Source organism: Argiope bruennichi, chromosome 11 (assembly GCF_947563725.1).
Source record: "Argiope bruennichi chromosome 11, qqArgBrue1.1, whole genome shotgun sequence".
Lineage (NCBI taxonomy): Eukaryota > Metazoa > Arthropoda > Arachnida > Araneae > Araneidae > Argiope > Argiope bruennichi.
Genome location: NC_079161.1, coordinates 31,961,886 through 31,986,566, shown reverse-complemented (window position 1 = coordinate 31,986,566; position 24,681 = coordinate 31,961,886). Strand labels below are relative to the sequence as shown.

At 30.8% G+C, this 24,681-nt stretch overlaps 2 protein-coding genes across 2 annotated transcripts; both read right to left on the bottom strand.

The window, feature by feature from the left end:
* Positions 1–3,259: 3,259 nt before the first annotated feature.
* On the bottom strand, positions 3,260–8,636 carry LOC129957282 (glutaconyl-CoA decarboxylase subunit gamma-like). The gene is made up of 3 exons (XM_056069544.1): positions 8,563–8,636; positions 4,988–5,335; positions 3,260–3,416 (listed from the first exon to the last, which is right to left on the bottom strand). Exons 1-2 carry the CDS (start codon positions 8,572–8,574, stop codon positions 4,988–4,990), a joined length of 360 nt encoding a protein of 119 aa, XP_055925519.1. The 5' UTR covers positions 8,575–8,636; the 3' UTR covers positions 3,260–3,416.
* A 12,622-nt stretch (positions 8,637–21,258) lies between these two features.
* On the bottom strand, positions 21,259–23,884 carry LOC129957281 (uncharacterized). The gene is made up of 3 exons (XM_056069543.1): positions 23,737–23,884; positions 21,807–22,100; positions 21,259–21,422 (listed from the first exon to the last, which is right to left on the bottom strand). The coding sequence occupies exons 1-2, from the start codon at positions 23,851–23,853 to the stop codon at positions 21,807–21,809; spliced, it is 411 nt and encodes a 136-aa protein (XP_055925518.1). The 5' UTR covers positions 23,854–23,884; the 3' UTR covers positions 21,259–21,422.
* Between the last annotated feature and the right edge of the window lie 797 nt (positions 23,885–24,681).

Sequence of the window (24,681 nt, the reverse complement as noted above, 5' to 3'; positions counted from 1 at the left end):
TAAAAAATTAAACCGCGTTTCAATCTTTTTGGGTACTCTGTATACAAAAGAAAGTATTGCAGTCATCAGTAAATAAATAAATGAAATAAAATAAAGAGATAAATAAATAAATAATTTTTAAAAATTGAATCTCAAATTTGAATTTCAAATCTTCACGTTTCAGACCCCCTTGAGGAGTTCGAACACACATATTTTTAGAATTATTGTCTGTTTGTGAACATTATAACTAGATAAATGAAATTTTGTTTAGGGTTTCTACTCCAAATTTGCAAATTCCTGGCGAATTTTGAACGAAGCTCAATCAGTGGAAGATTATCTGTCTGGTTGTCCGAATACATGCTAACATGGTAATTACAAAATGAAAAGAGCTGGATCAATAAAATTTGGTACATAGATTTAATCTTAAAGTATGGATGTGTTTCAAAGTTAGAAACAAAATAGTCAAAGGGTTTAACCTTTGTCGGACATTATTTTCACAAGGAAGTAAAAGCGATAACTCAAAAGCACAGCAACCTAAATAAATGAAATTTAGTATATGATTTTGTAATTACAATTGCAATTCTATGCCAAATTTTGATTTTAATCAATCGAGTAACAGATGTCCAAAATAAACATTCGGTTATTTTTCACCCGTCCTTTACCTAAATACTAGTGATTAACTGCCAAAGATCGAATTCTTAAAGGCTATTTTATCTAATTTAATTTATTTTTGTACAGCTCATATGTAATATTAAATGTAAAAAAGAGGTGAAATTTGCAGTAGCAATAATAATCTGCTCAACACAATGTGGAATAGCGATTTATTGTTTATATGGCTTCGTTGCAGAGGCTCAAACTTAGTCAACATTTCATAATTACCAGATAAATTTTTCGGAGAAAACAATCAAGATGTTACAAAAGAAAATAAACACAGTCGCCCAACAGTAATTTATTATTGCTCCCTTATTGTTAAGTTGGAAGAATCAACGAAAGTTTTTGAGCGAAGGTATTAAATTTCAAATTTCTTTTTATTTCATACGTCAAAGAAAGTCTGTATATAAAACCAATGAAAATAGTTAGCTGAAGTCTGCTCAGGTTAAATCTCAAAATGATATATTACTCTAACACCTTTGTAAAATAATAGGTCACGAACGCCATAGGTGTTCAAATTTATATTTCTAGAGTCCCACGAATGACATTTGTGTCATTCTTAGTACAATCAAGAAATTAGGTTCTTGTGTACTAACTGCATTCCATTGGTGAACAATAGTTACGAAATACCGAATCTATCGTCTTTACGAATCTTGCTGGCTACCTTTGGCGATTCATCGCTGGCATGTGGTTGATACAGAAGTACAAGAAAATAGATTATGTATTTGAAACCTTTCTTACAATCCATTGAAACCAAAATCCGATATAGAATTAGAATTGTAGTCACGAGATTCCATACCAAATTTCATTTATTTAATGCACTAGGAATTTGATTTTGAATTACATTTGCCAAATTTGGTTTAGAATTTGATATGAATCTATATTTATATATTAAAACTGTAAATCAATTCCCATAAATTATTATTTTTTAAAATAATCGCGTTTACATGCATGCAAAAGCAAACCACCAGAAGGTTAACTTCCTGACGTATTTGGTTCCAAATTTGATGTGGGTCAATATCTTAGGCGTTAAACCTGAGTATCAAAGAGTATCAAATTTTATCTCATTCTTTACGTTTTACTTTTACCGTGTTCACCAATTTTCGGAAAGTCAGATATTTTCTGGATGAATTTCGTTCTGAATTTGATGAGGGAGGTCTGAATTTGAGTTTCATCACAATGTCAATTTCGAATTTTTTGAGGATTAAATTAAATTATCTCTGTATACTTTGGATATGAAAAAGTAAAAATTAAGACAAATACCATCAATTTTATTTAATGTATTGCCAAAATAATTAAATAATTATTAATAATATTAAATATGCTAAAACGCTTTTCGACATTGAAATAATTGCAACAAGTGCTACAATAAATCCAAGACCTAATAGGTATAATTTGCTTCACACTTCAGTGTGAAATTAAAAGATTACGGAAGTTGTCTGAATTTCTTAGGTTCGACTTTCGAAAGTTCATCAAATTATTCAAAATAATTTGGGAAGTATGACTGATAAATTTGCATCTTCATTTTGCTGATAAATATTATCAAATTCAACTAATTTATGTCTAATCTGGCACTATAATTTGATGCACATTTATTTAAGGTGCGTTAGTGTCTCTTTTAAATCACTTTCTCGCTTTATTAATGTCATTGTTAAAATTCAATGTAAGTCATTTAAATTATAATCTTATTGTCACTTAACCAATTAATAAAATGAAGTTTTCATCCTCTTTAAATTTGATATAAAGTAGTTTCTTAATCAATAACTAACAACCTTTAAAATTTAGATAAAATAGTTTTCGTTTAAATTATTTTTTTTTATTATCTTTCCTTACAATATTTTAATTATTTTTACAATTGCTACTATAAAATACTGTGTTAATAAATCTTAAAGCCAGGTATTTCTACATAATTTTCAAATGTCAATTTATTTGCAAAATTATTCGTTTCAGTACTAGCAAAGAGAGTAGGGATTTTTATAAGTCGAAATTTATGGAAAAAAAAAGTCCAAAAATCAGGTTTTTTTGGAATAATATATTTTAAATAAAATTCTGTTGAATTTTTAATCGAGCCTGGATTATTACATTTTAGATTATATTATTAATATTATTACCTTTTAATTTTTTATTGTTTAATATATTTGGTTTTAAGCAATTTCTTTTTATTTAAAAAGAATTATTTCACAATTATTTTTGCCATTTGTGAATATTTGTTTCTTGGAACATTTTTAAAACTGCCTGTACTGCATTTTTCGAACACTTTTGTTTCGCGAAACTATTAAAATCTCAATTTAACAAGTGATGAAAATAGGTATATTAAGTTTGTTTGTTTCGGAGAATATTAAATGGGCTTTTATGAAAATCTTTATCCAGTTTTCAGGGTAACATCAAATGCAAAAAATATTAATATTAATATTGTAAAACTAATAAGGTCGAAGACCTTTTAATTATGGTGTATCTGTCAAAAACTTGATAGATATTCACCATAGAAAAAAATAACCTCTTCATCAAAATTTATTTTCTGAGAATGTAGATAAACTGCAGAAATTAAAGAATTTCTCTTCACTTTTTTTTCGAATTTTCATCAGAGAGGTGAAATAAAATAAAGAACAAACAATTACGAAAATAGTCACTTTATTTTTCCCAGTACAAAAGTGCTTGAACATCAGAACAAAACAACTTTTTGGACATTCCCAGTGCTTTTGGTCCGGGAAAAAAAATTAAAAAAGGATGGACATTTGGCTTGAAATTTATAAATAGAGAGATCGAACTATCGGTGTATCAGGAATCTGCAAATAAAAATGGATTTTCATTATTGGATTGATTTAAAAAAATATTCATTTTGAATTAACATAATACATTATTTCATAGTGGAAAAATTTATAATAAATTATTAATTTAGAGGCAGCAATTTTTTTTAATCACTAAATAAAAAAAATACATTATTTTCGGATTTAATTTTTTTATTAATAATATCTTTACTTATAGAAATTTTAAATTTCAAATCGAAAAGCAATTTCGTTGGTCCAGTTTGAAATTACATAAGCATTATTTCCGAAAGTTTTAATGATTTTCTATCATGAGCATGTCTAGTACATTTGTCAGAAATGTCTGTCAAATGACAAAACTGGCATTTCCACGATACCATTCATCACGAACCAGTGGATGTTAAAGATTACAAACACAATGACCACATATCTTCGGTGTAAAGGAATGTCGCCATTTTGATTTCCTTGTAGAGTAATTTTGATTAAAACTACCATATGCCATGATTATGTATCAATGGTTACTGGACGGAGGAGTATTTCTCCAAATATAACGTCTGGCGCCAAAATACCTCATTAAGCTTATGTGTAGGAAGATATAATGATCTGGAAGATAGTTTCATGGAGATATTTCTGTCCTAATTGTCACCACATGTGCGATAGCTAAATTTTTTTTGATTCATTGAGTTATATTGAATTTCCTTTAATAAATGCCTCTATTCGAAAAAATGATCATATGAATTCAAATATAAATCCCTGAAACTTTCAAGATTAATAAAAAAGAATAAGGATCTTTATTGATAACAAATTAAATTTGTATTTTTGATGTCTCCTTTGCGAGGAATGGGGTGACTGTGCCACCTCCACTCGTTGGTAAAATAAATTTCTTCTGTTTGGAATTGATGGTTTCGCCTAATTTATCACTTGAAAACTATTATGAGTAGATGCAGTTACCTGATGATTGTTGAGCTTATAATAATCCTCTGGGAGAAAAAAAACCCACTGATCTTTAAAAAGTGACAGAAACCTCGTCTTTGAACAACGCTATCATTTATTTAACTGATGAAATTTGTATTATATATGATATATGATGCACGAAACTAAAATTAGTATATGGCCGTCATTTGGTATCTGAAGCAAATCTGAATTCGAATCACGGCTTTTGATGGTAACCTTAACCGACTTCTTCAACCCACCCGAAGGCACACGGATAAATCTGATTGACCGTACCGCCACGACAGCAACCCTGGAGACTCTAAGGGCCTTCACCGGCCACGATACAACACTTCCCGTGGGAAGTATGTTCCGTCATCGATAGGAAGTAGCCGGTCCTGACTATTTCTGTACCCATCCGAATGACGAGAACTAACCACCATACTAGAAATTTCTCGTCCTCATTTCTGAGGGGCCTCTGGTGAGAAAGCTTGTAAGGATAAGCATGCTTTAACACCTTAGCAGTATCAACGACGGAAGATATGAATACTTTAGATTGGCTTCTTAGCTAATTGAAGAACCGTATGTTTTAAGTGGTTTAATATTCCGGAAAATGCGTTTTAAAAAGGTGAGAGAGTAGACTTAGATCACAATATCCTTACCTATTTCTTCCATACGGGAGCAACGTAAGCAGCAGCCCCATAAAAGGGTGGATAGAAGGGTGCAGAGGCAACGTAGGATGCGGGAAGAGCTCCAGGGGCGATGAGGGGGGCGGCGGCTGGGATGACAGCAGGAGCGGGTACTACTGGAGCAACGGCGGGAGCGGCTACGACAGGGGCGACTGCAGGGGGAACGTAGGCAATGGGAGCAGTATTGTAGACCTTGCCGGTGAGGGCGCTGGAGTATTGTCCTGTCGTGAAATCATAGTAGTTTCCGGCGAAATCCTTCACTCCTCCAAAGCTTGCTGCGGAGCAGACTCCGAGGAAGACGGCGAGGAGAGCGAGAGATGCCTGTGGAAAAAATAAAGGCAGTTTTTGTTTATCTCCACCATAAAAGTAGGTTTTTAAACAATAATTGATAATTGTCCTGAATGCATTTTAAAATCTAACAGATATAGGAAGTTCATGAGTTAAGGGTTTTGGTAAAGGGAAAATGTGGTGTTTTCTGCTAATCATAGAAATCTTGGAGTACCTAAATAGCATTTGTGTAGAAAGACTGGTTAATAAATATGATGTCTTTTTGTGGGCTTTGTTCTGCTTACGCATCAGGATATCTGGAAGCAGGATGTTTTTTAGTAGGCTTTGTTTCTGCTTTTGCATCAGGATATATGGAACCAGGATGTCTTCTTGTGTGCTTTGTTTCTGCTTATGCATCAGGATATATGGAACCAGGATGTCTTCTTGTGTGCTTTGTTTCTGCTTATGCATCAGGATATATGGAACCAGGATGTCTTCTTGTGGGCTTTGTTTCTGCTTATGCATCAGGATATATGGAACCAGGATGTCTTCTTGTGGGCTTTGTTTCCGCTTATGCATCAGGATATATGGAAGCAGGATGTCTTCTTGTGGAGTTTGCTTCTGCTTATGCATCAGGATATATGGAAGCAGGATGTCTTCTTGTGGAGTTTGCTTCTGCTTCTGCATCAGGATATATGGGAGCAGGATGTCTTCTTGTGTGCTTTGTTTCTGCTTATGCATCAGGATATATGGAACCAGGATGTCTTCTTGTGGGCTTTGTTTCCGCTTATGCATCAGGATATACGGAAGTAGGATGCCTTTCTGAGGACATTGTTTCTGCTTATGCATCAGGTTATAAGGAAGTAGGAGGCTTTTCTGTAGACTTATGGGGGAAATTGGAATACATTAAAGTATTTCGCTATGAAAGAAACAATAAACCTTGCACCTAGAATGGATATTATGTTTTTAAGGCCCACATTTTTCTAATGTTCATGCATAGCAATAACGGCTTGGTGAACTATCGTAGAATAGAACCTATTACCTGCTTTTTCATGCTTTCATTCACTAGGTTATCATTAAGCTGATAAAAACATTTATAAATCACATCAAATACAAAAAAAATGTTATTTTATAAAATCATAAGTTAGATGTGGATTGCTATATTTTAATCGTTCTTTAAATTATTATTTATTTATTCATTATTAATTCAATAGACTTAACAAATAAAACATAATCTCATGGTATTTAAACTTTTATATAAACGTTAAAAGTAATCTGCTGAAATTTAAAGGTTTTGAAATATACTTTTAAATTATATACTTACGAAAATATACTTTTTTTTGTCGATCTTTTGGGGATATTTTTTTGTAATTTAGGATTTCTTTGTAATTTTAAATGTTAGAAACTGAATGATATAGTTAATGCTCTAAGTCATTTCTGAATCAATCAAATTAAAATGAGTAGAAGTTTATGAAAATAGAAGCGTCTGAAATGCATTAGACACTGCTTTAGAAAAATTATGTAAAAGATCTGTTCAGTAATTCTCCATACAACATCAATAAAATAAAAGCGTCAAAGGTTCAAAATGAATCGGAAAATACTTTGTATGATTAAAGGATTGAAAAAGTTAAGTGAATATAAATTAAAGCAAGGAAAATTTCTTGACATATTCCGAATCAAACAAGTTGCGAAATATATTTAGGAAAAATTAGAGGAATAAGTCTGTTTGGTATTTCTTCAAAACCGTTTTTTTTTAAAGTTAAGATAGATAAAAATATGGTATTCAGAATTAACGATTAAACTCCCGCAGCCATATAAATGCAGATAATACAAAATTTTAAATCTATTGCTTTATTAAATTAAGTTTGAAAAAAGCTTCTTCAATTTTAATAAATAAATTATTCATTTTATAAATTATGCACACTCAATTTATAATTGTAATTAAATAATTAATCAATATTTGAACAAAGTTTATTTTATAAATAAGACACTTTTAAAAAGGTGCGAGAGTTTGCATTAAAAATATCTTCGTCTTAAATGTTTCCTTTAAAAGCTAAAAATGATTAAAAAAAATTATGATTTTTAAAGGCTGTAAAAATTAAATGCGTGTAAGGTAGTGATATAAGATTATTTTAAATTACTTCAAATTTATAAATGAATTAAAAAATTTCACTTAAGATATGCCCGAGAAGAATAATTATCAAAAATAATGTTCAAAAAAAGAATTTTTTTCCCCAACACAAAGAAGATCAAAGATTTAAAACTAATCAGAAATGCTTTCACTTATATAAATTCAGTAATACGTAATAAGAAAATAATGGAAAGAAAAGAATTTTTTGGATTTTTTTTAACCTTTTCTAAAATAAGGGTTTCTTAAATACATTTAAAAGAAGATGGAAATAAAACTATGAATAACCTGCTCAAAAATTATCTTTTATAAGAACTGAAAAAAAAATTATTATATGAAATTATAAAATAAAAAGAGAAAATCCAAAAATCGGAATTAAATCATGTAGTACTCTAATTTATGAAAGAATAGTATGACTGAGGCTATTACCTCTAAAGAATATATATATATATATATATATATATATATATATATATATATATATATATATATATATATATATATATATATATATATATATATATATATATATATATATATATATTCAAGAAAAAAAATTATGAAACACTTTATACTAAACATTTGCTAAGTCTTTTGTGTAAGATATAATAATATTAATTTGTAACTCAATTATCTGAGATTTAGATTATAATATATAGCTGCAAGACTCATGGCATCTTTTCAACGATAAATATTTATGAAGAATATTTTAGAAACTGTTTCTTCAAATTTCCTTAAGACACATTCGAATCATTTTTTTTCCGACTCGATTATTAAATATTGAAAAAGATTTATTTTATGCATTAAAAAAGCATTAAAACGATGCAATAACCTATCTAAGAAAAAAGTTTATTTTTTTAAGCTCTCTAAGACTTATTTATAAGTTACGAAAAAGTTATAAGAATTTATATCCATATTTATAATTCTAAAGCTAAAACAAAGTCTAGATGTCTATTAGAATATTAATTTCTTTAACGCACGAAAAATATCATAAAAAAAATCGAGAGTTATGAACGAACCGTGCTCTTAATTATTATGTATATAAAAGTAAAGCAAATACAAACCAAAGAAAAGGAAAGCAGGTGTAATACTTTCCTTTTCTTCGTTTCTCTAGTTAGGAAAAAAAAAAAAAAATGAGCAAAAATGAACTTACGAATTTTGCCATTTTTGAGGAGATGTAGTAGCTTCTCGTTTGCTGAACTGCGGGAGAATACTTTTCTTCGGTCCGGGCCTCCGTATTTATATTCGACATCCATGGTCAAAACTCATTCAAGTCTCTGTCAAAACACGTCACAGATGCACATTTTCTCTCTCTCCTCTCCTCACCTCGGCCCACCCCTGCCAAAGAATCCATTCTCCAATTGTTTCTGATTGGCGAGCTTTTGTCTTCAAGTATTCTTATTCCAGAATCGTGCTCTGGGTTGGGTTTTCGGGTGTAAATTCCCCAAGGACGCTTTCTTTCCTCGTTTTTAGGGGGCATTTTTTTTGTCCTTAAATTCATTTTTTTCTTCTTTGAGCTGTCAAATATTTCTACAAAAAAATGAATGCTTTAAGGAAATTTAAATATTGATTCCATTTAAAATATTTTTAAAATTTAAATTTAAAACATTTAAAATTATATCAGATTATTTTTATGTATTATAATATTATACACATAATAATTATGTATATAGTATATAATTATATTGTATTATATAGTATACAATATAATAGTACAGTGATTATATAGTCTATATAAAGTATAATATTATATATTTAGTAATTATATTATATTATTATTGTTATGATTAATTATATTATAGTATTAAAATATTTAAAATCATATTATATTAAATTATATCGTTTAAAATATTATTTCACATTTAAAATACTTTTTAAATTTTTAACCAGTTTAGTAGTGCATTTGACGTGTATACATATCAATTCAAATGTTTATTTTGGTTCAATCGATGTGAAATTTTTCTATAATAATAGAAAGGAAGTCTTATTTGTTTTATTACGATTTTTAATAAAATATATTATATATTTTTGTTATAAAATATATTATATATTTTATTACTGCATCGACATGAATCATCGCTTGACTTTAAAAAGGAGGGGGGGGGGGGGGCTGCCCTTAAGGAACTTTAAAAAATAAATTCCGTTGTTAACTGGTTAAGATTTTTTTCTTTTAATATTTAGTCTTATTTTTCATAACGCGGTGTTTATCTATATCTATACTTATAATAAAGCTCAAGTGTGTGTGTGTGTGTGTGTGTGTGTGTGTGTGTGTGTGTGTGTGTGTGCGTGCGTGCGTGCGTGCGTGTGTGTGTGTGTTGGCGCTCTACATGCCAGACCGTTCTACCTAAGCTACCAAATTTGGCATGTGTATACTTTGGAGGCATGAAACATGCACCTCGGAGTGCGGTTTTTTAAAATTTTTAATTAGAATTTTAATTAATTCAAAATTAAGCGAAATTTTAGTGTTTTTCCTCTATAAATTCCGAAAATATTACAAAACAAAATTGATTTTTACATCATGCCGAAATTCAAAAAATAATCTTTTCAATGATGCTAATGTTTTAACGAACAAATTAAATTTCTATTTTTAGTGAAATAAAAATAATTTAATCATATTTTTCAACAATTTATTTCGCGTAAAATCAAAATCAAATTTCAGCTGCACGAGCACGTTGCACGTTTATAGGAAAAAATTAACATTTATTAGCGCATTGCAATCATATTGACAAAAGCACAAATTAAAAAATAAGTTAACTATCATTCCAAATGAACTATATTAAAAATATAATTTTCAGCACGTGTTTGTATGAAATTAAATAAATATGAAACATTATATATATTTTTAAATAATTGCAAGGAGACATTTTTTATGATCTTTCTCAATATCTATATTACTAATGCAATTAAACAGTTTTACTTTAGGCAAATATGATTTAATATGTACAAGATATCTACTCTAATTAGAGCCTAACAGTTTATCTGTAAACCTCTTGTAACAGACATATATCTGCTAACAAATGGTCTAAATGAAATAAATATATTTTAAATAATTATAATTTATGTAATTTGAGTCAATACATGCTGATAAATTATGAATTTTAAATTTTTACGCATATCCTGTGCTATGCGAGTCCCATTTAACAAAGTATTCTTAAGATGGTAATATTTTAAATAAAAAGAGTTGCACACCAATCAACTAAATCAATTACTTAAGCTGACCGACTTATAAAAATTTTAATATCCCTATTCTATAAACTTCATCGATCGCTTCAAAGAAGCGAATCCTCTCCCAGAGTTTCTCAAGAGTGATTGGCCTAGATTATGAAAATGTTGATTGTTCTAATATTGTAATATTCAAAACTTGATAAATCGGTCAGATTTGAACACAGAAAATAGAAACTTTTATTTATTTATTTAAAAATTGGGGAGTCAAGAACATTTTGCAGAATATGATTCCTTAGGACCAGAAGATTGTTTAAAATTTAAACTTCATAATTTTTTGAAATATATTCATAAACCGAAAAAAAATATTATTATTGACAGCGCTCATATCTTTTTATCCCTAAAAGCTGAATTTTTCCTTAAATCTAGGAAATTTTGATTGAATAATTCTTTCAGACATTATAAATTATGAAAATTTTTTTGTAGTGCACAAAGACTTCAATGCCGAAAGACTCTGCGTTCAGTTCTCATATTAAAAAAAAAAAAAAAAAAAAAAAAAAAAAAATGCTGGGATTCACTAAAATACGTCTTTATATTGATTTCAATATTTCCACTTTAATTTAAAATTGAATTTTATGGGCAATATAGAAAATTATAGAGAGACACATAATGCAGTGAACAGAGCGGCTTAAGACAAACATTATAGTATAAGTGAGTAATATGACTATAAAAATGTGAAGCTTACAAATATTTTGCTGAAAAACTTATTATGAGAACAAGTTACATAAAATATTAATTGAACATTTTAGCGAGCATAATACTGGCGAACGACTAGTCGCCAAAGGCGGCTATTGCAAAATAAGACAGAATATCACTCGCTCTTAACGATATAATAGGTTAATCTGGCCCCTCAAAACGCCAAATCAGAGCAACAATAAATGGATCATAAGTTTATACATGTTTCTTTTAACTCCTCTGATTTTTTTTTGTTTTATTTTATTTATTTATTTTACATTTTTATATAGGGAAAAAACCATGTTTTGAAAAATATCCTTGAAATTTTTTAAAATCATTTCCCACATTTTTAGTTATTTTTAAGTTAATTTAACTGTTTATTCAATTGTTCTTCTTGAGTTCTCAACTAGCCCTTAATATCAAGTTAAAATTTACTTACATCATTTAGCCTTTTGAGTACTATATTAAAAATTCTCTTCATGGCAATCATAATTGAAGCTCCAAGTTCTTGACAGTAAAACATTTTACATCTAAACAAATTTTTCTACCGATATCTGTTTTACAAGAAGGTGAAACGACCTTTGTCCCTCCGTTCATCAAGGGACTTCTTCCTCGAAATCTTTCCGCCTCTCGTCTCGTCGTTTGTTATTTTCGGTTTAACACTAGGTTTACCGTGAGTCGGCATATGCCTGTTTTTACCAAAGGTCTTAAAATTATCCCTTTCGGTATTTAATTAGAAAAAAATATAAACTGACCTAGCTATTATGAAATTAAAATAGGAAAAACATTTATATTTTCTATATATTTCTTGAGGCGTGGAGTGATGAAAAGTCAGTTCCTCTCTTTATATTTACTAAAAAAATGTGTTTATTTTCTAATCTGAGTCTTGAAGACCATCTATTCTTCCACCATCATCTTGTACTAAAACACTGACTTACACGTCTTCTTACTAATAACCTATAATAGCTTCTATCTGACTGACTTTCGGCTTCGTCTTCTTGCTTGTTGTGCACACACATTTTACTAACACATACTTATTTCTATATTTATACCTATATCTATGTGCGTCCCTATCAAGCCGAATACATATTTAAATATATATGTATTGTTACGAAATTTCCGGGGGTTCGTTTGGATAGTGGGAATTATATGGTGTGGAGAACACTCAATCAGCAGGCGGCAGTAGAAAATGAAACAACGACGTTTATTTACACGAAGACACACAGGACAGCACAAAGACGGCAACTATATACAGCACAGAAGACGATTATCTTCAGCCGAGACGTGCAGCATACAACCAGACTCTACTGCAGACAGTAGCGCACAGCCTAGTTCAGCACTAGCTTCACTCCGTCGCTGCTCTGCTAATCTCTGGAAGACAAGTTCTTTATCGTCAATTCCAACTACTCTCCACCGTCGATTCCGACCACTCTTCACCGTCGATCTCGACTACTCTGTCGCTTCCGACTAGACTGGTTCACCACCAATTCACGACTGCTCGATCTCGATCTCGATGATAGGCTTTTCAGGGCACCCGTCCTTGGAGTAGGACTATCCCCTTATTGATGTGGCTGATAAGAGCTTTGCTTTTAGTATATTGCCATGATATTAAGTATATTGCCATGATATTCCAATTCACGACTGCCCGGCAGCTGCTTCCTTTTATAGGTCTCAGGAGGCGGGGCTAGAAGCCTCTCAACCAATCAGGAACGTTCGAGGCGTATCTCGGTTCCTACTGGACGGATCGAGAAAATTCTCGATGCTTCGGGTATAATCTATTTTGGCGCCAAAGTCGCCAAGTCTCCAAATGGTCGCCAAGTTTGTCGCCAAGCTCTGGGACCTCCTATGGAACCAACTATGCTGGGAAGCCACATTACAGATTCGTAACAGTATGTATTCTCAACAATATTTATTCGAATGGTCAAAAGGACCCCTTCGGTAAAAGTAGGTATACTACATTGCCTACAATGCCTTGTAAATGTAAGTAATAGTTAATTAAAATATTCTCATAAGATACGGCAATAGTTTTCTTGAAGAAAATTCGAAAAGTTTTCTCAGAGGAGTCAAAATAAACCCTTGGTAAACCTAGTGTTAAATCCGGAGCTTAAAATTTAGTTAGTTTGTCCATTTTCTGCAAATGCCTCGATGATATACGTGATTGTAATAGAAAGATTTTCTTATGAACAGGTCTCGAACTTGGCATTCTTTGATAGCGTTTTGAAGGATGCCGTTCACTTTGAGAGTTTCCGAACATAGCTAACCACCAATATTATTAGTAAAATCTGACTCTCTTCCTCAATTTTTTTATAAGGGAAGAAAAAAAATTCGTTTCAGTGCATGCTTTTGTATTTACTCAGTTACTGGAAAGAAAGAAAGTGATATCACTGACTCTCCGCCCCGCCCGAAGGCACACGGATAAAGAATACTGAATGACCGGACCGCCGCAACAGCAGCAACACTAGAGGAACTGTGATTGAGTCCGAAGGGCCATCACCGGCCAAGGTACAACCCTTCCCGAAGGAAGTACCTCCTTTTATCGATGAGAGAAGCCAGATTCCTACCTTTTAGTGTATCCTCCAGGGTGGAGAGAACCAACCACCATACCGGAAGCTTCTCATCCTCAATTATGAGGTGCCCCTCTGTGGGGTGTTGGAAAAGAAGTAAGGAAACCAAGCACATAGGTTCACTAGAAGATACAAAATACCCTGAATAGTATCACCGGAAAAGTCCCCTTGGAGTAAATTATTCCACAAAGAAAATATGCAAGAATTTTCCTTTGAATATATTTACTAACCTCAATCTTTTGGTAAATAATGCGTTAAATCTCCGAAGTTTAGTTTAGTTATATCAGGCATTAAAGCAGTACTAGAATTTTTTTTCTGACAGACCTCTTAATTTTTAACAGGAGCAAGATGACGAGGGCAACACTTGAGCTTGCATACCCCGATGGATTTAGGGTTCTCCTCTAATCCGTAATAATTTAAGGTTGACCCCGATGGATTTAGGATTCACCAGACCCGCTTACACGACGGTTCATCTGCGGAATCGAGTCTTGAACTTAGGACTCTCGAGTACCGAAGACAAAATCTTATCACCAAGCCACCGTGGTCCTGCGAGTTTCCAAAATCAGAAAGAAAAGATAATATGAAAGAAAAACTCAGACATTTCGAGAAAACGCAGTGCATTTTGTTAAATAAAATAATTAACTAATAGCCTTGTTTTACTTATAAAAATTTTACTTTTGATTATTGATCTTTTTTTTTTGAATTTATTAATTGAATCTTCAAAATTTCTTTAATAGCAAACTTCTACTCAAAAAATTACTTTCTTGCACTACATATGAGAAAGAATTCCATTATAAGAACACTCAGGAATTTAAATTATTTTTAAGACATTATAAATAATTTTCATTGGAGGACGTATTGATAATTTTTTAAAAGATAATAAACATCAAAATATCAATTAAAATAATACTTGCCATAAAAGGAGAAAGGCGAGTTTATAAAGAAAGTCTTTAAAGAGTTGGGCAAAAGTTGTATTAACTTGTATGAGATTCTGAAACTAATGGTATTTAGAGTTTTCAAATTTAACCCCCAGTTGAGCACTGGTGACTCAATGTATCATGAAGATTGAAACTTTATATTTTAAAAAAAACTATGAAATGCAATGCATTTTTACTTTTTCTTATACGTAGTATACTGAAAGTATAGTAATCGTCAAAAAAATCGGATTCTACATTTTTGAAGAATCTTCCCAGTTTTAGACACTGAGTCCGTAAAGTACGTTTATTCTTTTTATTAAATAGAAAATATAACAATAGGAATTCTTTTTATAATAGTTTTAAAAATATTGGTGATTTAATGTTTTATTATTTTTGCTGTTGTTGTTGTTTCTAATGGCACTTGCCATGGACAAGCTCGCTGACGAAATCATCGATTTTAAGCCGAGGGTGCGTCTCTTGTTTTTTAGCAGCGCCAACTAGGGCCAAGAGTACGTCTTAGCTACTCATGAATCACATTCGTTTGCACAATTCCTTTTTACAGGGGGGTACATTCACACATCTCACAGATAGAATGGATGAAGAACAACCATGCCCGAACCGGGACTCGAACCCAGGACACCCAGATCACGGGGAAGAGATGCTACCCCTTTGTCAGGACGCCGGCTTTATTGTTTTTATAATCTTTTTGTAACTTTCTAATTATTCATTGACTTTGAAATTTATTATTGATGTGATGTTTTCGTTCCGTATTTTTGTTAGAGCTCATTACTCCCCCCCCCTCCGTACATAGTGTAGAGAAAATGTAGTAATCATCGAAAAATTCGAACTCGATATTTGGACGAATTTCCGCATCTTAAACCACTCTGAGTTCGAAAAACACATTTTTTTAAAGATATCAGTCTGTCTGTCTGTGACAAAGATAACTCAAAAACGCTTTAAGTTAGACGGATGAAAATTGGATACGCTCTTTACACTAAATGAGCAGGTTTCCTGTAAATTCCGAGTAAACTCTGTTCAGAAGAAATTCGTTTGTCCGGCTCTTCGAATATATGTTAACACTGTAACTTCAAAATGATTAGCGTTAAATGAATAAAATTCGTTGCACAGATTTAACATCTATAGTGTAGACATCTTTCAAATTTTGAGCCAAATCCAACAATGGGTTGACTGTCTGTCGGTCTGTGCTTTCAGAAATATATAAACTCGATAGCTCAAAGATGCAATGATTTAAATATATCAAATTTGGTATGGGATTTTGAGATTACAAATGCAGTTTTGTGTCAAATTTTTGTTTCAATCGGTTGAGAAAAACTTGTCTAAAGCACAAATTCGATTTTTGAATACTATTCACTGCATGGCAGGGATTAATCGCCAGAAAACGCGCCAAGGATGACTCGATAGATTCAGTAAAAATTCTGAATCAACGCCAAAGGTGAATATTTCGTAACTATTGTACGCCAATGCCATTATAAATCATAGTCTGGCATACCAAGTTTATTAAAGAGTATGCGAGAACGTTTTTGCGAGAATGTTTTAATCCAAGATTCCTGCATTCAGTATTTTGAATCGTAATTTTTTTTTTCAAAATTCTAAAACAATAATTACAATTGTCTTTCCTAATTTATCTTGAGTAATTTTTATTCTAATTTAACTTTTGTATTCATTTTAATTAATTGGTTAATTAACAGACGAATTAAAAAGTGTCTTAAGACATCTGTAATAGGAAATATTCCTTTTTTTTTTTTTTTTTTGCTTAAAAAGCATTGGGTTCAAGCGTCATGTGTCTTTCCGAGTATGAAGTGGCAAGAAGCCAAATGAGGATTAGTGTTCCAAGGGCGATATAAGCAATGCCATCTAAGTATTGCTAGTTATGTATAAAATATTTGGCCACTGATTTGGTTTATTAAAAATCTTAGGTAAATTTGCATTTTAGTTGTGACATAATCTGCATTCATTTTTAAATCTATGTTCTTTTTTTTATACTTTTTACTACAAGAATTGTGCAATTCTTCCTCGAAATTGCGCTAGTTACTTCACTTGGCATCGAAAATCGTAACTATTTGATCGGAATCGTATGATTTCGTCTATATTATAACCATAGCAGATATATAATTTTACCGAATGTTCCCAGACTATATATGGCTTTGGTGTATTATGTATGAGGTACAACATGTGATACTGTATTGTTTGTGGTACTATGTAGGACAATTTAAGATGGTTGTAAATATAGAAGGTGAAAATAATGATAAAAAAATAATTTTTCACAATTTTTCTTTTTTTTCTTTGTAGCATTACATATGTGGCGTATCTTAAAGTGTAATTAACTATTGTTTAAGAATTATATTCAGAAATAAATTTTTGTGGATAATATAGAAAATTATCTATGAAATTTTGGAATATGTTTCAGCAATATTTGCATTAAACAATCATCCATCCACTTCTCAGAGCATTCAACATCAAATCTATAGTTCATTACATTCTGCTTAACATAAGGAGCGCTAATAATAATTTTCATGAAGTTTTCTTGATTATCTTTTAAGATATGATGATACATGTGCAGTAGAATTATATAAAAAAAAACCTCGTTCTGAAAATGCATTTTAAGTCTTTAAATGTTTTGGTTGCGAGTTCGAACCCCGCCGGTCGAAGATTCCCCGCGTGCTTGGTGGCTGATGTGTGTATAAATCTGTCGTGGTTACAAAGTCCTCCATGTCGAGAGTAATACTACTGGGGGTACTGGATCAAGGGTGATCGTTTTCTGATTCAGGTCTAAATTACGATCTGTGGTTGAGTGAATGAAATGCGTGAATGAAGTCCGCCCCGTAAAAAGGGTTGTGACGTGTGTGTAGCTAAGTCGTTCTCTTGGCCCCAGACGGCGCTACTATAAAAACAAGAGACGCTCCCCCACCGGCTTAAAATCGCTGTCTTCGTAACAGCGGACTTACCCGTGTCAAGTGCCATAAGAAACAACAAATGCTTATAAATAAGCATTACTTACATGTCAAAATTTTACTATTGCATGGCTTCTAACTGACATAGAGACAAAATAAAGATATCACTGGAAACAGAAACTTACCCATTTTCTTTAAAACTGCAAAAATAAATAAATAATAAAAATAAAAATAATGTAAATTTTCATTCAAATTCAGGTTTTCAACCTAGTCGTTCTGATACTGATCTAATGGGGGCTCTTGGCCAGTTAGTTTGTCCTAACAGCAAATAATTGAATCATAATTCTACGTAAATCATTTTGTTCACCTATTTTAATGATATATATATCGGTGATGTAAGTAACATTATAAATAAACAGTAATTTGAAGAAATGCAACAGTTATTAGGAGAATTATCTCGTAATTTTATTTATTCAAATTTGGATTGAACATTTCTATTCATAGTTAATTACTTTCGGCTTTTTCTTATATTTTACCAATATTAGAGAAATTTATACAAAACACCCACTGAAGTGTTTGAATATATCATAACTGATTCATTTTCACTTTTTTACTTTCTCGTGTACATAGTACAGAGATAGTATAGAAGTCATCAAAAATTTCGAGCTCCAGATTTTGACGCCTTTCATACCTCCTTTAGTTCTAAAAACACATATCTAGCATTATGTCTGTTTTTCTGTAAAAACTTAAACAACAAGATAAAACAAAAACACTTTGAATTGGATGATTGAAATTTGGTATATGGAATTTACGACCAAATTTGTAGATTCGTGTCTAAATCCATTAATATAAATTTTATCTGCCTGCTTTTCCGAGCACAAGTGAACGCGATCATTCCAAAACGCAAGAGCTAGATAGATAAAATTTGGTGCACAGGTTTAGCGTCTAAGTGATAGATATCAAATTTTGTAACTAATTCGTCAAATGATTGACTCTACAGATATGTACTTTGGCGTGAATATAAATGCACTGACTTAATTCAATGAAATTCGGTTTGTGACCTTGTGATTGTTACAGTAGTTTTGCATCCCTTTTTGATGTCAATCTGCCGGCAAAAAGTTGTCCAAAATACACATTTTTACGAAAATATTCAATAAAAAACTCTATATTCACACCTAAATTTCTTAACCATCGTTCACCAATGCCATTCAAAATATTCGCAGCATTACATATGGCCCATGATGTGCAGGCTTGGGATAAACTTTTATTAGGGAATATGCAAGAAAGTTTCTTGGAGACAATTCCCGCTGGTTTATTTTATTTTTTGTAAGTTATCGAGCATCCCATGGAGAATCGAATGACTATTTATGAGGTGCAGCAAGTCTAACTCATGGACTTTTTTTCTGTTGTTCTGAAAGATGAATTACTGAAGAAGTAATTCCAAGAAGATATATTGGATATTTTAATATCTGAATATTTTCTTCTGATAAAAAGTTTTCGAAACATCATCAATGGGTTTTGAGGAACAGTATCAACTGACAATTTCGTCTTTTCTTTTCTTTTTTTTTTTTTTCCTTTCGTTTTATTTTTTATTGGTAATAGAGCCCTTGGAAATGAAAAGAATTGCGTGTGTTATTAAGTAACAAGGACTGATTCAATTTTTCGATCCACATGGAATATCAAATATTCAAATACCCCCAAAAAATATTAGCAATATTTTAATACTAGTCACCTTCGGCGACCAGCTGTTCCGTTTAAAATATAAGTTATTTATATTTTTAGATAAATCGGTTAGATATAACTTCATAACCATGATATCATGACATTGCCAGACATTTAAGACTTGTTACTTTAATTCTCTTCCATATGCTCCGCTCATCGTGTACTTGAAACTTTCAAATGGAGACCAATTTTTTGGAAAAAGAGGTCTCAAGAATTGTAAAATGTTATTTTGTTTTATATCAATCAATGTTTTAGTGACTACACTGTATAGCTGTTTCCTAAAAATATTGGGTACCTTAGGAATAAATAGTTCTGCATAGTATTTAAAAGTCCAATTAATTTTCATAATAATTTTCCCATTCTAATAAAAACTGTTTTTGTTTGCAAAATTTGGCAAAAAAAGTCCTATTTCTATCATTTTTAAATATATTTTTGAATAAGTCTCTGTCAAAATTCTAACATGACTTACTTTTGAACATTTTACTATCATTTGGTGCGCCTACTGTAGTCTGATTTATATCAATTCAAATTTAGCTAAAGGAAGCATTTCTATTATAATTTTCTGAATAGTGAATGTTTCTCTATAACATTTCTAAAATAATTTTTGAAAGCTTATTTCTTTACAATATTTCTGAAATAACTTTCTGAATTTGGAATGTTTGCTTCCCTATAACATTTCTGAAATAATTTTCTAATTTTTGAATGTTTACTTTTCCATCACATTTCTGAAATAATTTTCTAATTTTTGGACGTTTATTTCTTTACAATATTTCTGAAATAATTTTCTAATTTTTGAATGTTTACTTTCCCACAACATTTCTGAAATAATTCTCTAATTTTGGAACGCTTATTTCTTTAAAATATTTCTGAAATAATTTTCTAATTTTTGAATGTTTACTTCCCACAACATTTCTGAAATAATTTTCTAATTTTTGAATGTTTACTTTCCCACAACATTTCTGAAATAATTTTCTAATTTTTGAACGCTTATTTCTTTAAAATATTTCTGAAATAATTTTCTAATTTTTGAATGCTTGCTTCCCTGTAACATTTCTAAAATAATTTTCTAATTTTTGAATGTTTACTTTCCCACAACATTTCTGAAATAATTCTCTAATTTTTGATCGTTTGTTTCTTTACAATATTTCTGAAATAATTCTCTAATTTTTGAATGTTTGCTTCCCTGTAACCTTTCTAAAATAATTTTCTAATTTTTGCATGTTTACTTTCCCACAACATTTCTAAAATAATTTTCTAATTTTTGAACGCTTATTTCTTTACAATATTTCTGAAATAATTTTCTAATTTTTGAATGTTTGCTTCCCTGTAACATTTCTAAAATAATTTTCTAATTTTTGAACGTTTATTTCTTTTCAATATTTCTGAAATAATTTTCTAATTTTTGAATCTTTGCTTCCCCATAACATTTCTAAAATAACTCATCTTGTATTTTCTAAACGCATTATTACATCAAACATCTAAGACCATGGTTTGAGAAACATTGATTAAAGTAATAAGAATGTTAATTGCACAAAAGCATATTGGTTACTTTTTTTATAAATTATAATTGATATTAATAGGAATTTTGAGCTACTAGCTATTAAATTCTAATTACTTTGCTAGTAAGAGAAATTATTATGGAATTGCTGTTACCGGCATAATATATAATTATTATCCCAGTAAAAAAAAATTGTGCTACAATATTCATTATATCAACAATAGCAGGTGCTACAACGAATATTTTATAGCTTGTAAAAGCAGATGAAATGCAGAAATTAAAGAATATCATGTCCATTTTCACTATAAGAAAGGATGAAATAAAATACAGGACTCAATCTTACAAAAATAATCAATTTATTTTTTTCCAGTACAAAAGTGCTTGAGCATCAATTTTTTTGGCCACTCACAGCTCTCTTGGACAAGAAAGAAGATAAAAAAAAGGAAGGACATTTGGCTCGGAGTTTATAAATAGAGAGAACGAACAATCAGTGAATCAGGAATCTGTGAATAGAAAAGAGTTAATGTTAGTGGATATAATAAAAAACAATATAAATATATATCTTGAATTAAAAGATACGAATGATATAAAATAATTTCATAGTTTAAAAATTTATAATTTTCATTTTAGAAGAAATTTTTTAATCATTGAATATTATAATACATTATTCCTTGATTTGTTTAAAATTATAGCTGTAGCTGGGGAAATTTTAAGCTGCAAATACTGAATGATTGCCACGTTAAGATAAAAGTGCCAGTTTTTGCTAGAAATTCTGTAAATCAATGTATGGTTGCCTTATTAAGATAAAAGTATCACATTTTGGTGAGAGATTCTATAAACCAACAAAGCCTTTTTTACAAGGGAAAAAATCTAACTCAGATCCTTACCTATTTCTTCAAGAAGGGGGCAACGTAAGCTGCAGGTCCGTAGAAGGGAGAATAGAAGGATGGAGGGGCAACGTAAGATGCAGGGGCGATGACGGGAGCAACGGCAGGGGCGGCTACAACAGGGGCGACAGGAGGAACGTATGCGAAGGGAGCAGTGTTGTAGACCTTACCGGTGAGGGCGCTGGAGTATTGTCCGGTGGAGAAGTCATAGTAGTTTCCTGCGTAATCCTTCACTCCTCCGAAGCTAGCTGCGGAGCAGACTCCGAGGAAGACGGCGAGGAGAGCGAGAGATGCCTATGGGAAAAATAATTAAAATTTTACTTTAGCACAAGCTTAGAGATAATTTTTAAAATAAGATCATTATTACTAGTATTTGTGGTCATTCTAATCGCAATTGTTCTGCCATGTTTAACCAAATTCATAAATGAAGAAATAGGAAGGAAGAAGTGTCTGCAATTACTGTTATTTAAAGAAACTTACTTCCAATGTATGGAACAGAGTTTCTTTATGTTGATATTTTATGTGAAATTGGTATATATTTGTCTTTAAGTTGGAGGAATCACTGCTATTCATAGAATGTTTTGAGCGTTTAAATAGTATTTGTTTCAGAAATCTAATTTAATTCCAATAGATGGAGCAGGGTATCTTTATGCTGATCTTTTATGTGAAATTGGTGTACATTTGTGTTTTAATTTAAGGTAAACTTGGAAACTCAACAAATAAAGATAAAAGCGCATATCTTTCTACTGGTGTGGAACACAGTTAGCGGATAGAACCCTTAATCATCTTTATTTTATTCATTTTAATCCGTTATATCATAGCCCTAAAAACTTTCTCAATTCAAGATAATCATAGGAAGCTTTAATTTTCATTCAGAAGCTAGATGTGGATTGTTATATTGTTATTGCATTTCGCTAGAATCTTGAAAATTAAAATTAAAGAAGAAATCAATTTAATGTTTAAATTTCTCATTAAAGTTAAAATTGATCTGCTGTAAATTAAAAGAAGATACATTTTTTTTCATTATAGACATGTTTGAGAAATATATAAAAAAATTTCACTTTTTTGTAATTGTATAAAAGTAAATCAGATAAGGAGCGATTTCAAAATAAACATTTTATGAAATAAATTTGGAAAAAGTTTCAGCGTTTTTTTTAAAAAAAATCCCTCTGAGTTTTTGTAGTTTTCTTGAAAAATTTTTAAATATTGAAAACTTATAGCAAAACTTTAAAAAGCCATATAGCGTTTTCATTTTATTCAAGTCTGTAAAAATTAAATGCTAACAAATTAAGGAAAAGAAAATACTAATATTATTTCAAATATGTCAATGCTTTCACTAAATTTCATTTGGAGAAGAGTTTTTTTAAGCAACAAAACTATCGAAATCTGTTCCAAAAATTAACTTTTTTAGTTAACAAAAAGAAAAATGCTTAAATATTGAAAAATATTATCTGTTCAAAACTTAACTTTTTTAGTTAACAAAAAGAAAAACTTTTAAATATTGAAAAAAATTTTAAGCAACAAGACTATTGAAATCTGTACAAAACAAGAATAAGAATAATTTTAGGCAGTAAAAAATCTCTTAACAAACTATGTTAACATATTTTAGATAAAAATTGTATTTGTCAAAAAGTGTCACTTGTAAGTACAGGAAAAATTATAAGAATTTATATTGATTCTAAAAATTCTTAAATGAAAAACAATAGACTAAAAGAAAGTGAGACAGTTACAGTTTAAACAGTCGGTTAGAAAATTAACTGCTTTGAAGCATTGAAATATAATAAAAAGTTCTAAACAAACTTGCTCTTATTTATTAAGACTCGTAAGAATGCAAGCTAAAGAAAATGAAAGCATTTGAAACACTTTCACGCTTATCAAATGATGTAAGCTATTTAAGAAAAAGGAGAAAACTGTGCAAAAGCCAACTTACGAATTTTGCCATTTTTGAGGAGTTGTAGTAGCTTCTCGTTTGCTGAACTGCGAGGGAATACTTTTCCTCGGTCCGAGCCTCGGTATTTATATTCGACATCCACGGCCAAAACTGCATTGAAATTCCCCTCAAAACACGTCACTCTCACACACTTTCTCTCTACCCCTTTACCTCGGCCCCTCCCTGCAGAAGAATCCTTTCTCCAATTGTATCCTCTTGGCGCGCTTTTGTTTTGATGAATTCTTATTCCAGAATCGTATTCTGGGTTGGGTTTTTAGGAGTAAACTCGCCAAGGACGATCTTTTCATTTTTTGGCGATTTTTTTTTTATCTTTGCTTTTCTCGAGCGGTCAGTTATTTTGTTTTTTGTTTATGGCGAATTTTTTTAAGATGGTTGAATGAAGATCGGACGATATATACATATTTTTGTTGGTGTTGGAATTGTTTTTTCACTCAAAGGGTGTGGTGTATGTTATAAACAATAATTTCTTACGTAATTTGTTACAGAAAGCTATCAGTTATCAAAGAGTTATTACAATCATTACTGAATGGTTTTTCCCCAAATTCTCTCTCGTGGGATTTGTCCTTCAGGATTTAATGACTTTTACTCGCTGAATTTCATTACTTAACGATTGATCCTCTGAGGCACGACAATGCCCTGATCAGAAATACTTTCACTTAAGTAACACGAAAAAGAAATCTTTAGCTCTTCTCAGCCCATGAGAGGTTCTTTGTTTAAACACTTGAAATTTCTTAAAGGGGGAACTTAATAAAATTATGAACAGTTGCTTTTTGCAAAAAGGACATATTTATTAATGCACGAAAATATTTATTATTGAAAAACTGGTTATTCAGACGAAATAATAAAAGCATGAGATACGGATATGAATACTCTAAGAAAACTGGAATGTTGATCACATTACTAATTTTCTCCTCGTATATGAAA

Coding starts and splice junctions, on each gene's coding strand:
- LOC129957281 (XM_056069543.1), bottom strand. CDS start 23,853: ATGCAGTTTTGGCCGTGGATGTCGAATATAAATACCGAGGCTCGGACC. Junction 22,101..23,736: donor CCTCAAAAATGGCAAAATTC/GTAAGTTGGCTT, acceptor TTTTTCCCATAG/GCATCTCTCGCTCTCCTCGC.